The 16,000-nt window shown below is 34.1% G+C and overlaps 1 protein-coding gene across 1 annotated transcript; it reads left to right on the top strand.

The window, feature by feature from the left end:
* The first annotated feature begins 12,151 nt into the window (after window positions 1–12,151).
* On the top strand, window positions 12,152–15,620 carry LOC111902535 (uncharacterized). The gene is made up of 7 exons (XM_052769774.1): window positions 12,152–12,694; window positions 12,794–13,793; window positions 13,972–14,518; window positions 14,621–14,647; window positions 14,729–14,775; window positions 14,890–15,395; window positions 15,453–15,620. Exons 1-7 carry the CDS (start codon window positions 12,152–12,154, stop codon window positions 15,618–15,620), a joined length of 2,838 nt encoding a protein of 945 aa, XP_052625734.1.
* The last annotated feature ends 380 nt before the right edge of the window (window positions 15,621–16,000 follow it).

The following is a 16,000-nucleotide window of genomic DNA, read 5'->3' as shown; positions in this document are numbered from 1 at the left end:
CTCGAGTGGCTAATATACGTATGTGTGGTATTTTGGGGAACTCACTAAACTTCGTGCTTACAGTGTTTTGTGTTATGTGTTTCAGGTTTCTCTCAGGATCACGGGACGGCACCGGCTCGATTGTACACACCAGAGAAAGATTCATGTTTTGAGGATCCTGGTTTATTATGCAAGTGAAAATAGAGTTATGTTTTGTAATTCGATTATGAATGAGACTTTCAGCAAAGTGTTTTTTTTGAATTAAACGATTATTTTAAAATGAAAAATTGTTTTGAAAATTTCGCTGTTACATGGTTGTTGATGAGGGAATGAACATTGGACAGATAATGATGAATATAAAGAGTACAAACCCTAAAAATTAGGGTTTGAGGATCATGCACGTAACCTCGGGCCAAAAATTACAAAAATGCCACTGTGGGCCATGTTGCAACTTTTCTCATACATAAGGGCTAAAATACAATAAATCTTCATACTTAGGGTTTAAATTTGAAATACCTCATCATTAGAATGTTACAGATATACATGAATGTCATTCTAAAGCCTGAAACCTTAATTTGAATTAATAATCATATTAGCTAGTAACATTATGCTAACAGGTGATTGTCGATGAAGTTTGCTACTTAGACATCATGTTTCTTATTTTAATTAATTTGTTTTATGCATGCATGTAAATTTCGAAATGGAAATTTTACATGAATTAATGAAGGCATTAAATCCCAAATATAACATAACAAAAACTACTTAGTATTTTTGGAAATAGAACATACAACTAAAATGTTTAAGTTAATTTATTAAATTTTTGTTACGATTAAAAATTATATAATTAGAAGTCATACATAAGGGTAATGGCTTCTTGCGAATCTTCCTCATGGAATGAACCGGCCAAAATAAATCATAAACCAACTCGTTATGTAAAAGATGTGATGGTATTATATATCGTTGCACTTAAAAAAAATATAAATAAATGTTATGTGAGGGTGTCCACATGCATACCCGAGATTAATTCATCGTGTTGAAATTATGCATTTGGGGTTTTGTTGCAAGTTGGGTTAAAATCATATGAACCTTGAACTATAAACAACTCTGAAAGCCCTATAAATTTGGAGGCTTGAAAACTTGGAGCTGGAGGACAACCGGTACATACATTAAAACTCTATTTTTATATTATACTTTAATATATGTTTATGAAATTGTTTCATACAACGTTGTTAAGATCGAGATTGTAGGTACCATTATTTTTGGATTTTTTTAAGTTCGACATTGGGATCCTAAGATCTTACAAAATAAAACATAATTTTAATTTATAATTTTAAAACATGAAAAATATTTCAAATATTAAATTTTTCGTTCAAAAGTAATAAAACTTCAAAATATTAGTCACAAGTCACAACGCAAAATGATAGACGGTAAACTGGTAAAAGGTAAAAGACATAAGGTGGTAAAAAAATTAATTTGCAAAAAAAAAAGAAAAAAAAATCAAGGGAAGGTAGGATCGGATCGGATTCTGATCCTACTTACGATCGTACGATCCTGTCCCAAATACAATCCATTTACGATCCGACTTGTTTTTCATACTTGGGATCGTAGGATCGTATGATCCTACAATTGTGATCGCGATTTTGACAATCATGGTTTAATGTTAAAAGTAATACAGTTATAAATAATAGAAAAAAATGAGTTTGATTAAATGGTTATAGTGTAAAATATAACGTTGCTAAAAATAAGAGAGATCTTGTTTCATTAGGAAAAGGAAAGTTAAGAAACCAAAACCCTATAAAAACTAATCCAAATTCTAATCATATTTACACAATTCTTGACTCAAACCTTGAGTTTAAGAAAACCAAAAAATTTAAAACTCCCAGTCGATTACCTTCTTCGCATGATTTCCTTCAATTATTGCTCTCTGCCGGAGTTTAACAAAACCTGAGGTTAAAAGCATCTGATTTCCATCTGCCTGCCTTCCGTGTCCTTCTTCGGTTTCTCTCCATAAGAAGCTGAAAACTGTACTGTGACATCCCCATTTTTACGGCCAGAAAAAACCGATTTGTTTATGCTTTGTTTTATAAAATCAGAGTAATCTTTTAAAGAAAACAGTTGCAGAATTTGTTCCCAGAACAAAATATGATAAAAATTATCAAAGCATTTCCTTAAATAAATGTATTTTCATTATATAACAAAATCACGGGATGTCATGTTCAATACAGACCAAAATCATAAATAGAACAAAATAGACCTTACAACAGTTATTCATAACTACTAGGGTTTATATTAATTCCTTGAAACGATTACACAAAAGTTCAAGTTCCCCTATACTATGCCTCTAATAGGCTACATACATGATACTTTTCATATCACTACTTTATAACTTGATCTTTACATATAAGATCCTTATTCCTGATTCCTTGCATTGCCATCTGCTTCATCAAGGATCATTTGAAATGCTCTTGCCTTTAGCTTTGGCGGCGCCTCTAGCCTTGCTGCTTGATTTTTCCTTGGGCAATCTTGCTTGAAGTGCCCCTCTTCGTTACATTCGTAACACACCTTTTTGTTGAAAATACATTCATCGGCGTAATGGCCATGCTTTCCACACTTGAAACATGTCACCTCCATGCCACATTTTCCTGAGTGCTTCTTCTTGCACTAATCGCACCACCTTGCCTCATCCCTTCCTCCTCCTCCAGACTTCGAGAATTTTCTTTTCTCATTAGAACCTGAAGTTCCTTCTAACTTTCTCTTCTCGCCAACTTCAACCTTACTGTCAGTCCTCCCCTTGATCATATTCTCAACAGACTTGGCAACCTAAATAGCTGCCTCTAGAGTAGGTGCCTGACGCACTAGCACCGCATACTCCCAAGGGAGTCCCTTTGCGTACCGGTCGACTTTTGTCAGTTTGTCTGGGACGATGCGCAAAGCAAACTCCATCTTGTCTGTGAAGGAATTAGTGTATTCATCCACTGACATGCTGCCTTTCTTCAATATCATAAATTTGTTCTCCAACTCTAGCAGGTTTTGGGCCGAGCAGAACTTGCGCTTGAATTGCACCAAGAACTCTGCCCAGGTCAGTTGCAGTGGCTCATTAGGACTTAGGATCTTCCCCAAGGTGTTCCACCAATGAACAACCCCACCCCTGAACTGACGTACTGCGAAAGTGGTCTGCAACTTGCCTCTGCAACAACACGTCATGAAGGCTAGCTCCATTTCCGATATCCAATCCATAACTCCGATCGGATCCTCCTTTCCAGTGAAGGTCGATGGTTTCCAAGTTAGAAAATCCTTATACTTGCATCCCATTCCATCATTCCTTCCATTCTGGTTGTTTTGCCTAACTATCGGTGGGTTGGCTTGACCAACAGATCCACTGAAGTTTCCTCCTTCCGAGTGCCCTTCATTTAATTCAGGCTCTTCCACTTGAATTGACAGTTCTTCACGATTCTGTTGAAGCAACCGCCTGGTTTCATCCATCTGACGATCCAACATCGTCTGAATCATCAATTGTACACCAGCCATTGTTATCGGCTCAGGTGCTGCTGCTACGACAAGTATTTGCTCAATCACTAGTGGTCGATTCCTGTTTTCATCAGCATTTCCAACTCCACTTCTTGTTCTTACCATTTTTGATCTATACACCGAATAAGGTGAAATTAGATCCTCATTCACGATAGATATTCAAATCATCCTTATCATTCCGAAATGTTTACATGCTAGTTCTAATATCGTAGACGTACGCTTAGAATCCTACACACATAAGGTTTCTAGATCCGGTCAGCAACATACCATAGATCCGAACAAATAATATCATATATGGCAACATATAACATTTAGCACATAAAGCATTTTAGGCAACTTTCCTAAAATAAACTAGTGCTCGTGTCTAAAACATAACAGACACACATCTCAAAATTCCACTTAGCATTCTAAGTTTAAGTCTAGAAATCCTACAAATTCCTAGTTCTCTTAAACTAATGCTCTGATACCAACTGTGACATCCCCATTTTCACGGCCAGAAAAGACCGATTTGTTTATGCTTTGTTTTATAAAATCAGAGTAATCTTTTAAAGAAAACAGTTGCGGAATTTGTTCCCAGAACAAAATATGATAAAAATTTTCAAAGCATTTCCTTAAAGAAATGTATTTTCATTATATAACAAAATCACGGGATGTCATGTTCAATACAGACCAAAAGCATAAACAGAACAAAATAGACCTTACAACAGTTATTCATAACTACTGGCCTATACTCCAAAATCCCTCGTCAAGTCCACCAACTTATACTCTTGTGTCATTACCTGTAATGAAAAGAAAACTGAGTGGGTCAGGCTTGGGAGCCTGGTGTGCATATAGGGTTTTCAACCCACAATAATATAATTATTATATTCAACCATTAAACAATCAACTCAATTACCCATCCCTATTATCTTTCTTAGGATTTTACCCTAGGAATTAAACTACCCGTCATTCATTCATTCCTAAGGATTGACCTAAGGAATTAGCACAAACTTCTAGTGCTACATAAGGCGCATCTGCCAACATTATCCTTTAAGCGCCTCTGCCAGGATTACGTCATACACTATGAGGCGCGACTGCCAGGTTTATGACATTCTCTTTTAGGCGTATCTTCCGACATTATCTTATAAGCGCATCTGCCAAGATTATCCTATAAGCGCATCTACTATTGTTATGACAATCTCTATTTTGCGCATCTGCCAAGATCACGACATTCACTACTTGGTGCATCTACCAATATTGTTCTCAAGCGCATCTGCTAGTTTTATGACATTCTTTAATTGGTGCGTCTACCAACATCATTCTTAATCATCTTTCATACCTCATCATTTTATCACATACCAACTATCTCATCTACCCATGTTCTACCCAACATATTTGTAGATATAAAATACATATACAGTTTAACTCATTTAAAAACTATATAAAACATCTATTCCACACTCATCTCAAATAAACAACAATATATAAACACATAGCACGTATTTTATAACAAATACTTCATGTTTTTGTGTTAGAAGAAAGTAACTACACACCCACACATATAAACAACAATATACTCAATACACTCGAACCATACTTGTATTATTATCGTGTTTATGAAAGGTAGTATACACTCACTTGATCAGAAGATGATCAGACAACACTACGGCTTGCAGAAGTAGTATCTCTCCGCAGATCTGGAAGATCTCTACAAAAATCGAACTTCTCGCGGACAGAGCTTCGGCTCGGGAATCGCACTTCTCGGGATCTTCAAGGCTTCGAAACTTGCTTCGGGACTCGGGAATATTACTGGGGCTTCGGGATACTTTTGGCACACAAATCGAGGTAAAACGGGAGAGAGAAGAGAGAAAGATAGCAAATGAGTCGGCTGGCCTCGCATCCTATTTATAGGAGGCTGGAGCCTCGGAGTACGCGGGGCGTACTGCCTTATGCGGGGCGTACTCGTCCGAAATCGTCATGGCATTCGTCATCCGAAGTCACTTGAGTGCGAGGTGCGTCATGCTTCGCGGTACGCTGGGCGTACGCCAGTACGCTGGGTGTACTTCGGATCAGATCGGTAACTCCTTCGGATATACATCCGAATTAAAGATTAAATTTAAATACAAATTATTTAATACAGTTCGGAAATTAATATCTTCTTCATGCGAACTCCGTTTTTGACGTTCTTTATATCCACGCGTAGGTGAGACTACGCTCTACAACTTTCGTTTAGACTCCGTCGGCTAATTTTGACTTTATTTTTATTATTTATTTTTAGTAGGCCCGGACAGGAAAACTTCGTTATAAATTCATAACTTCTTCGTTTGACGTCCGTTCTCGCCTAACTTTTCATCGCTTCGATACCAACAACGAGATCTTCGATTCTCGTTTAGATTGTTTCGGCTAAAAACCGCTCGATCTCAAATCCAGTATTTCAGGCTGCATACCGCTAAGTCGAAACTTCAGAAAATCATAACTTCCTCATACGAAGTCAGATTTTGGCGTTCTGTATATGTACGGAATACTTGTAACATATACTACAACTTAGTTAAGATTATTCATTCTAAATAATCTTTCATCAAAAATTCATTTTTGACGCCTATCGTCTCTAAATTGACTAGCCCTGATCTACGGACGTTACATGTACTCTCTTTTTTCCTCTTTCTCTTCTCCCACCAAAAGTACGATATTATCTATGAATTAATAGATATGGAATATCTTTAGATATTATCTTGCAGACTTTGTAAAGTGTGATATAGGCAATAGGGTAGACTTGTAGAAGTTTTATTATTTATTTAATGTTCACTGACAAATTATACTATACTATTTGTTATCGTAAAAATGTAAAAGGAACTAGAAAGATCAAAATATGTATCTATTTATTGGTATAAACTAAGAGTAAGTATTAAAAACAAATTTGTATATGTTATTTATTTATAATATGAGCCTTAGTTTTTGTAAAAAAAAAAGTTAAGAATAAAATATAAGGTAGACTAGTAGAGTTTTTGAATGATTTTTGGTTTTGTTATTTGAAATAAGACTTAAAATCCATTTTGAATTGCAATACATCGACAAGTTATATTTTTTGAGTGCAAAATTTTAAATAATTTTTCTTGTCTATATTGTTATGTTTTGAAAATTTGATTCCGGCCCCCCTACTTATTGTGTATCTGTTCCGCCCCTGTATAGTATTGTATGATCTTGAAAATTTTACAAATTTAGTGTGTTTAGATCTTACCTCAATAGCTTTTCATGGCTGATACCAGTCACATTGGGCAAACTTTCAAGGAATGTAAAATGTCATTCCTAGGTTTATGCTATGAACAAAGGAATGTAAAATGTCATTCCATTACTACCAAAAAAATGTTGTTTTTCTTTGGTTTATGATACAACAAAGGATGGAGAAGGAATGTCATTCCTTGAAAGAAAATTGTCCATTATTATTCTTACTCTCTTGATCTGGTTTCTAGTTTTTTTTTTTTTTTTTTTTTTTTTAATATAAAGACCATTCTCTCAATAAAAATAAAATTTATAATAATAAGCAACTACAAATTAGCTTTGCATTTAATCTTTTCTTTATTTTCTCTTTATAGTCTTTGTTGCATCTATTATATTTAGTCTAATTGATCATCGAGTCCTAGGCATAAACCACATGAAGTAAAGGTTCAACCATACAAGGTTCAACTTATTTTTTTGTATGTGCACTTATATTTATAATCTCTAGAGTTAGCTCTTGATATGTTATTTCTCTTTCTATTATGGATATTTGCTCCTAAGGATTTAGAAAGAAGACTTCTTGAAGCTAAAGATGGAAATAGCACTAGCAAATGAGTTGAATGATATCAAAAACTTTGTTTATTTTTTTGTTTGTTGTTTGTTTGTTTTTTTTTTGTTTTTGTTTTTTTTTTGTGATAATTATTTCTACGATAGTGCAGAGGGTTTCATAGCTGGAGGTACAGCTACAATTGTTGAAAAAGTTTCATAGCAGGAGGTACAACTAGAATTGTTGAAAAAACTTTATAACAAATTGATACAATGAAGACGTACAAGATTGCAGGTATGAGTGATTAAGTGTTTGTTGCATGACAAACGAAGGTGAAATTACTCGTTCACAACAAAATTATATTTGAATTGTATCATTAAGTTCGAACATACAAAAAAAAACACTTTAAAATGATATGTTGATTGTAGGCAGCAGTGAAATAATCAATGGATACTTTTATCTTTTTTGTAGACCAATTAGTTTTAATTAAAACCTAAAGCTTACTATCATTAATGTCTTGAAAGCTGATTTTGATTATTAACATTAATTTGCTAAACATAATCTTGTTTTTGTTTTCCAAGTATTTGAAAACATCTACGTAAAACAGAAACAAAATGACAAATGTAAAAATTAACCCTAAACATTATTATGAAAACTCTATTCTTCACCACACTTTGGATGTAACCAATGTCCACCATTCCAGTGCTCCGATAAATTCACTCCCATGTAATATTCTTCTTGACAAATCAGACATATTTCTCCATCTCCTTTCCTTCGTGCTGTTCTTCTTCTTCTTATTTTTAATCCTCGTCTTCTTCTGCTGCTACTATTTCTTCAGTTTCATCATCATCATCATCATCATCTTGTTCTTGTTGTTGACGAGGCTCTAAACTTGGCAATAATCTCCATATATAGGCTGTTGATCATCGATCACTTGTGCTCCATCCACAAATCATTGCTTACTGATCTGGACACTCTTCTATAATCTTGACCGGAATTAATTAACCTCATGAAAGAGCTGTGGACCTGCAGATTGGACACAAGTTTTTCTGCACCAACCATTTCTTGATGCATTTTTCATGATACACATGTCCGCATTTGAGTGTTCCTATCGTTAGACCCGCTTCATATTCTTCTTGACAAACCACACAAATCTCTCCTTCTCCTTCTTTTGATCCATCGGCTTTATTCTTTCCTATAATCGTGACTGGAAGTTCAGATATCTTTCTAAGATACCTCGAGTACTTGTCATACTCAACTACAATCTCTGCAATCTCCATAGTCTCTTCATCATCGAACTCTTGTGATCCATCCACGAATCTAGCAGTGGCAATGGATCCACGATTCATTGTCACTTCCATCCAGAAAGTTGAATAAGCAGGTTCATGGTCAATCAACAAGCACCACAAATCTTCATCACCCTCTTCGATCTTTAGTGCCTGAATTGGAGAGAGGTTGACGCCGATTAGTTGATCGAGATGCATATGCTCACCTGGCTGTGCGTTGATCATGAACAAGCACCGGGAATCTGCGTCTATCAACCCGTATGAACGCATAGATGTAGCCATAATACGTTTCTCAATTTCTTCTTGATGAACAAATGCTTTTAAAAATTCTCTGATTTATTGAAGCAGAAACTCTGAAGTATGAAATTTAACTTGAATTAATCGATCATATGATCAGGTAACATCATGCGAACTGGTTATTTATAGTTGAAGTTTGCTACTTGCACCGCAAGTTTCTTATTTTAATTAATTAGTTTTATGCATGCGTATAAATTTCGAAATGGAAATCTTATATGAACTGAAGGCATGAAATCTCAAAATATAACTTAACAGAAACTACTTTGAGTAGTTTTGGAAAGATAACATACAACTAACGTGTTTAAGGGAATTTCTTAAATCTTTGTTACGATTGAAAATTATATAATTAGTAGTTATTCATAATGAATGAACAGGCTAAAATCAAACATAAACCAACTCGTTATGTCAAAGGAGTCATGATATTATATATTGGTTGCTCTCAGAAGATATAAATAAATGTTTTTTAAGGGTGTCCACATTTAACATCGAGATTAATTCATACTTTTTTTTTTTTGGAAAGTTATTAAATAGAAACACTGAGATTAATGCATTAAACCTACATGCAACCGAGAGTTTAATTCATTGTTTTTATGGAACGTTGATTTACTAGAAACATTATATCACGGCGTTAGGCAAGGAACCAATTACCGAATTTATAGCAAGAACTCATTTTTTATTTATTATTGAAGCTTCAATGATACATACCCATTAATAGCACGTAAATTATGTCACTAAATTTCTTTTTTCTAGTAGTGGGACTCACTATAAGAAATATACTCTTTAGCGGTGACACTATTACCGGCGACAAGGGCTTTACCGGCGACTTTAGATAAAGTCGCCGGTAAAGCCCTTGTCGCCGGTAATAGTGTCGCCGCTAAAGGGTTGTCACCCGAATCCGCACTTTCCCCCTCTATTTCAGCTCAACCGTTCGATTAGATATCCAATCCAACGGGTGGGGTGCCTTATCCTGTCTAACCTAATACCGGCGACACAGATGTCGCCGCTAAAGGTTAAAAAAAGTCGCCGCTAATAGTCCGCTAAAAATGACGTGGTACCCTTCCCTCTAGTTTGTCGCCGCTATTACTCATTGTCGCCGGTAAAGCCCCTGGTGTCGCCGCTAAAGGTATCGCCGCTATTTCCTGTCGCAGATAAAAAAAAAAAAAAAACGCACGCAGAGAACCTCCCTTCTTCATTTTCCTTTCTGTTTGCTTCCAATTTCCTTCACCATCTCGCCGATTTCCTCTTCAATCTACTTCTTCCAAGCAAATTTCTCCCAACATTGTTCCAAACAAGTGTCTCTAGGTGTGGTTAAAGCTTTGGGATCAATTTCTACCTCAATTTCTTGAAGAAATATAAGTTTTTTTTTTGATGATTTCCTTTTTATTTTGTATGAATTTCGATTTCTAGCTTTATGTAGTGATTGAATGATAATAAATTCTTCATATTCTTGTTTTTGGTGGTGTTGTTTTGGATTAAAAGCAAGTTATTCAATTTTTTGTTTGTGGTTATTGGATTGCAATTAGTTGTATAGCTTCAAGTTGTATTTATATGTGAAATTATGTGAAAATTGTCATATTTGAAAATTAGATTGTATATTCCGTAATTGTTTGAATATATGTGAATTTGGTTTATATATATTCCAATGTATGTGTGTTTGATGTATATGTGGTATATTAGTATTTGGTAGAAATTATATGTATTTGTTATAAGTAGAATGTTATTGTGTGTATGTGAATGTATGTATGTTTGTTGTAAATATGATATATGATTGTGAAACTTTTGTATTTGGTATAAATAAGATGTTATTATGTATATATGTAAAATTATGTGTATTTGGTTTAAGTAGGATGTTATTTTGTGTGTATTTATATTTGGTGTATATGTGGTATATGTATGTAAAAGTATGTGAATTTCACCTTCTTATGTATTATGTAAAACTATGTGGTTTTGGTATAAGTAGGATGCTATAATTGAAAAAACAATAAAAATACATTATTTTTATAATTTGAAAAAAAAACACAAAAAAAACTATCAAATTGTTTAAAAACTTATATACAAAAACTAGAAAGCTTCTAGTTTTTACCCAAGCTAACTCCAAACTAATTAACCAATAAGTTATATAGTTAACCTATTATTGGAAAAAAAACACAAAAAAAATTATAAAATTGTTTAAAAACTTATATATATTTTAATCTCGACGGTAAAAAAACAACACAACAACATAATATGTATGTAAAAGTATGTGAATTTCATGTTCTTATGTATTATGTAAAATTATGTTGTTTTCTTATAAGTAGGATGCTATAATTGAAAAAAAAAAAAAATACATTATTTTTATAATTTGAAAAAAAAAAAACACAAAAAAACTGTAAAATTGTTTAAAAACTTATATACAAAAACTAGAAAGCTTCTAGTTTTTACCCAAGCTAACTCCAAACTAATTAACCAATAAGTTATATAGTTAACTTATAATTGGAAAAAAAACACAAAAAAAATTATAAAATTGTTTAAAAACTTATATATATTTTAATCTCGACGTTAAAAAAAACAACACAACAACATAATATGTATGTAAAAGTATGTGAATTTCATGTTCTTATGTTTTATGTAAAATTACGTGGTTTTCTTATAAGTAGGATGCTATAATTGAAAAAAAAATAAAAATACATTATTTTTATAATTTGAAAAAAAAAACACAAAAAAAACTATAAAATTGTTTAAAAACTTATATACAAAAACTAGAAAGCTTCTAGTTTTTACCCAAGCTAACTCCAAATTAATTAACCAATACGTTATATAGTTAACTTATAATTGGAAAAAAACACAAAAAAAATTATAAAATTGTTTAAAAACTTATATATATTTTAATCTCGACGGTAAAAAAAAACAACACAACAACATAATATGTATGTAAAAGTATGTGAATTTCATGTTCTTATGTATTATGTAAAATTATGTGGTTTTCTTATAATTGAAAAAATAAATAAATAAATAAATTATTGTTATAATTGGAAAAAAAACACAAAAAAAAATTATAAAATTGTTTAAAAACTTATATATATATTTTAATCTCGACGGTAAAAAAGAACAACACAACAACATAATGTCTATTATAAAATTGTTTAAAAACTTACAAGTAATTTTAATTAAAGTTAATTAAAAAAATGCATAAATAAAAAATTTTAATTTATTTTTTTCATTTATTTATTACTTAATTTTTGTATTATTTTAGATGTAAAAAAAATGTGGTTTGGAAAAAAAAAACAATGCTAATTCTGTATACTAAACTCTAAACCCAAAATTATGTTTCAGCAACATCATGTCTATTGATAAAAGCTGGACTACTAATCCATATCGAAACCATCCCGAGTTACAAGCAGGACTCAAAGCTTTTATTGAGAAGTCCAAGTCGCACCTTGATAGTAATGGTAAAATCAGATGTGCGTGTGAAAAATGTGATAACCGTTACTTCAAGTACCCGACTGCAGTTGAACGCCATATATTTATAAATGGTTTCAGTAAGGCGTACAAAATTTGGATCTATCATGGTGAATCTTTTATTCCTCCAGTCGTCTTGCCAAGTAACGAAATGGCCGATTTAATCGATGATGTGATGTGGGAGTCGAGAGAAAATGATACCAACCTCGATGAAAGAACCTCAAATATAAGGGGTAGCGGTGTGGATGATGATTTTGCACAGTTGTTGGAAGAAATGGAAACTCAATTGTATAATGGTTGCATCTTTTCTTCCCTTGAGTTTCTAGCAAAGTTAATGCATATCAAGGTGAACAACAAATGGACTGATAGTTCATTTGATCAACTCCTTGAGCTCTTGCAATTAGCATTTCCCAAAGGCAACAAGGTTCCCCTTTCACATTATCTAGCCAAAAAGAAACTAAAGTCTATTGGCCTGGGGTATGAGTCGATACATGTGTGCAAAAACGATTGTTGTCTCTTTTAGAAAGAACATGATTCATTGCAAGTTTGTCCCGTTTGTAAAGAGAGCCGATGGATCGATAAAAACACCAAGGGTAAGAAAGTACCTCATAAGGTGTTACGGTACTTTCCTGTGACCCCTAGACTACGACGTTTATATTGTTCGAGGCACACTGCCAAAAATATGATTTGGCATAGTAACAGACGTTCAGAAGATGGTGTGATGATTCATCCTGTTGATGGGGAACATTGGCAAGATTTTGATAAAAAATACCCCGACTTCTCGAGTGAACGCCGTAACGTACGCCTAGGTCTTTCAGCTGACGGTTTCAATCCATTTGGGAACATGTGTAATCCACATAGCACATGGCCGGTCATACTCACCACATACAATCTGCCACCCTGGCTTTGTATGAAAGAGTCATCATTCATGTTGACTTTGTTGATTCCAGGACCGAAAGCTCCAGGTAAGGATATGGATGTTTTCCTTAGACCGTTGGTGGAAGAGCTTAAACATTTGTGGAACTCAGGCGTACGTATTAAAGATGCGGCGACAAACACATTCTTCACGATGAGAGCTATGTTGTTGTGGACAATAAATGATTGGCCAGCTCGTAGTAGTTTATCAGGTTGGAGTGGGCAAGGGTATAAAGCATGTGCTACTTGCAATGAAGACACTCCTTCATACCGTGCAACAAACAAAGTCGTATATATCGGTCATCGTCGTTTCCTGGATGCTAATGATCCGTTAAGAAAGAGGTTGGACTTTAACGGGATGGAAGAGACAAGACTCGCTCCGAGACACTTTAGTAATGATGACATACAAGAGCAACTAGGTCGTCTACTAACTCGTAAACCGGGTAAACATCCTGAGCATGGAGGCGGGGAGCCAAAGCGGCAAGATTATGAGTTGAACTGGTCAAAACGAAGCATTTTCTTCGAACTCGAGTATTGGTCTTCTCTACAGTTGAAACACAACATAGATGTCATGCATGTCCAGAAAAATGTGGACGAGAGTTTGTTAGGTACTCTCGTAATGAATGATAAAAGCAAAGACACATCAAATGCACGAGAGGACTTAAGAATTCTAAACATTCGGAGAAATTAATGGTTGCAAAAAAAATGGTGACAAGTTTCATAGACCCCAAGAAAGATACTCTTTCACGAAATCTAGTCGACAACTCTTTTGTCAATTTATAAAAGGGGTTAAACTGCCGGATGGGTTTGGTTCTAACATTAGTAAGAAAGTGAACGATACCAATACTAACATTATTGGGTTGAAATCGCATGACCACCACATTCTTATGCAACGTTTGATACCGATTGGAGTAAGAGGGTTGTTAGACAAAGATACTTATACACCTATTGTAGACCTTTGTATGTTTTTCAAGCAACTTTGTTCCAGAACATTGAAGGTGGAGGATATGAGGAAAGAAAAAGTAGACATTATTGCAATCTTGTGCAAGTTAGAATTGATTTATCCTCCGGCGTTTTTTGACATTATGGTTCATTTACTTTTGCATTTACCTGATGAAGCAATTGCTGGAGGCCCGGTTTGTATGAGATGGATGTTTCCATTCGAGAGATATATGAAAAAACTAAAAAACAATGTCAGAAACAAGGCGAAGCCAGAAGGTTCTATAGTTGAGGGTTATGTTGCTGAAGAAGCTTTATCATTTTGTTCAATGTACCTTCGAGATGTAAAGAATCGTCCGGAAAGAAATGTAGATGTTGTCATTGAAAAAACAAAGTTTTGGATGTTTGAGTCTAAATGTTGACCGACCAGCACAACTCAAATCAAAACTCTTAATTTAACGGAAATACATAACATGGAATGGTTTGTATTGAATAGTTGTGAAGAAGTCAGACAGTATATCAAGTAATTAATCTTATCTCTAACTTTCATTCTTAATTTTTTATTTTATCTTTTTAAATCTATATCTTTTGGTCATCAACGTAGGAAATTCAAATCTGAGCATCCCCAAAGTGATGAAAAGAGAGAATTTCGTAATTGGTTTCGTGAAAAGGTAATATAAATTAATAAACAAATTTGTTTCATTGATCTAACGAATACATAATACATATTAATTTATAATTGTTAGGTTCATCAAATGAAAATAGAAAAATCTCCAGAATTCCACAAAGAGTTGTCGGTTCTTGCAATGGGCCCGCAAATGAATGCCTATTCTTACACCGCATGCATAGTTAATGGTGTTAGGTTTATGGTACTTAGTCGTGACACACAACGTACAACACAAAACTCTGGGGTTTTAGCGGTGGGTGAGAAAGGCGAGAAATATTATGGCCAGTTAGAAGAGATTATAGAGTTGAGGTATACACATGATTATTCAACTGTACTATTTCGTTGCAAGTGGTTTGATACTCGAACAGGAGTTATTTCTAGTGATAGTTTCACCAGTATCGACACACAACGCGAAGCATACAAAGATGATCAACTCATATATGCATCACAAGCCAAACAAGTGTTCTACATCAGAGAGCCAAACAATAACCATCGGTGTGTTGTCGAGCATGTTAATCATCGAAGTATTTGGGATCTACCATCGAACGATGACCTTGTTCAAAATGTTGACAATGTCTCACACGAAAATGTAGACGATGTCGATGTACTTCAAAATATCTCTTCATCCGATGCTCCACTTTTTATCGATTTCAGCATGTAGTTTCAAAACATTCCTAGAGTCATTGTTGATGTAGAAAGTGCATCTGAAGTTCCTCCGCCAACTGGTAGAGTCAATGATGTTTCTGATTGCGAGATTGATTACGATGACACCGATTCTGACTATGATACCGAAGAAGACACTGAAGGATATGAGGAAGATTCTGATTAGAATAGTTCTTATGTAATGTGTATTTGTAATATGTGTTTGTAATATGAACTTTATTTGGATTTCTAGTTTAAATAGAAATGTTTATTCCTATCTAAATGTTTATTCCTATCTAAATGTTTATTTCTATGCAATGTGTATCTATAATAAAAATTGTATTTGTATATCTTATAATTTTTCAGGAAATGATGAGAGTGTGGCTGTTGTTTATGTTTATCATGGTTGCTGTCATGGGTCGTGGACATGGTGGAGACGGAGCTGAGGACCCACCTTTCCCAGGTGATAGAGGTCCTGGCCAGCACGAGCAGGACGGTAAGTCTTATCATGAATTTTTATTTACTATTTTTGTTCAATTATCATAAATTAAATGTCGTTTCTAATAA

The sequence above is a fragment of the Lactuca sativa genome, chromosome 3 (assembly GCF_002870075.4).
Source record: "Lactuca sativa cultivar Salinas chromosome 3, Lsat_Salinas_v11, whole genome shotgun sequence".
In the NCBI taxonomy this organism is placed as follows: Eukaryota; Viridiplantae; Streptophyta; class Magnoliopsida; order Asterales; family Asteraceae; genus Lactuca; species Lactuca sativa.
Note: the sequence above shows the minus strand (reverse complement) of the source record. Positions and strands in the feature narration are given on the sequence as shown.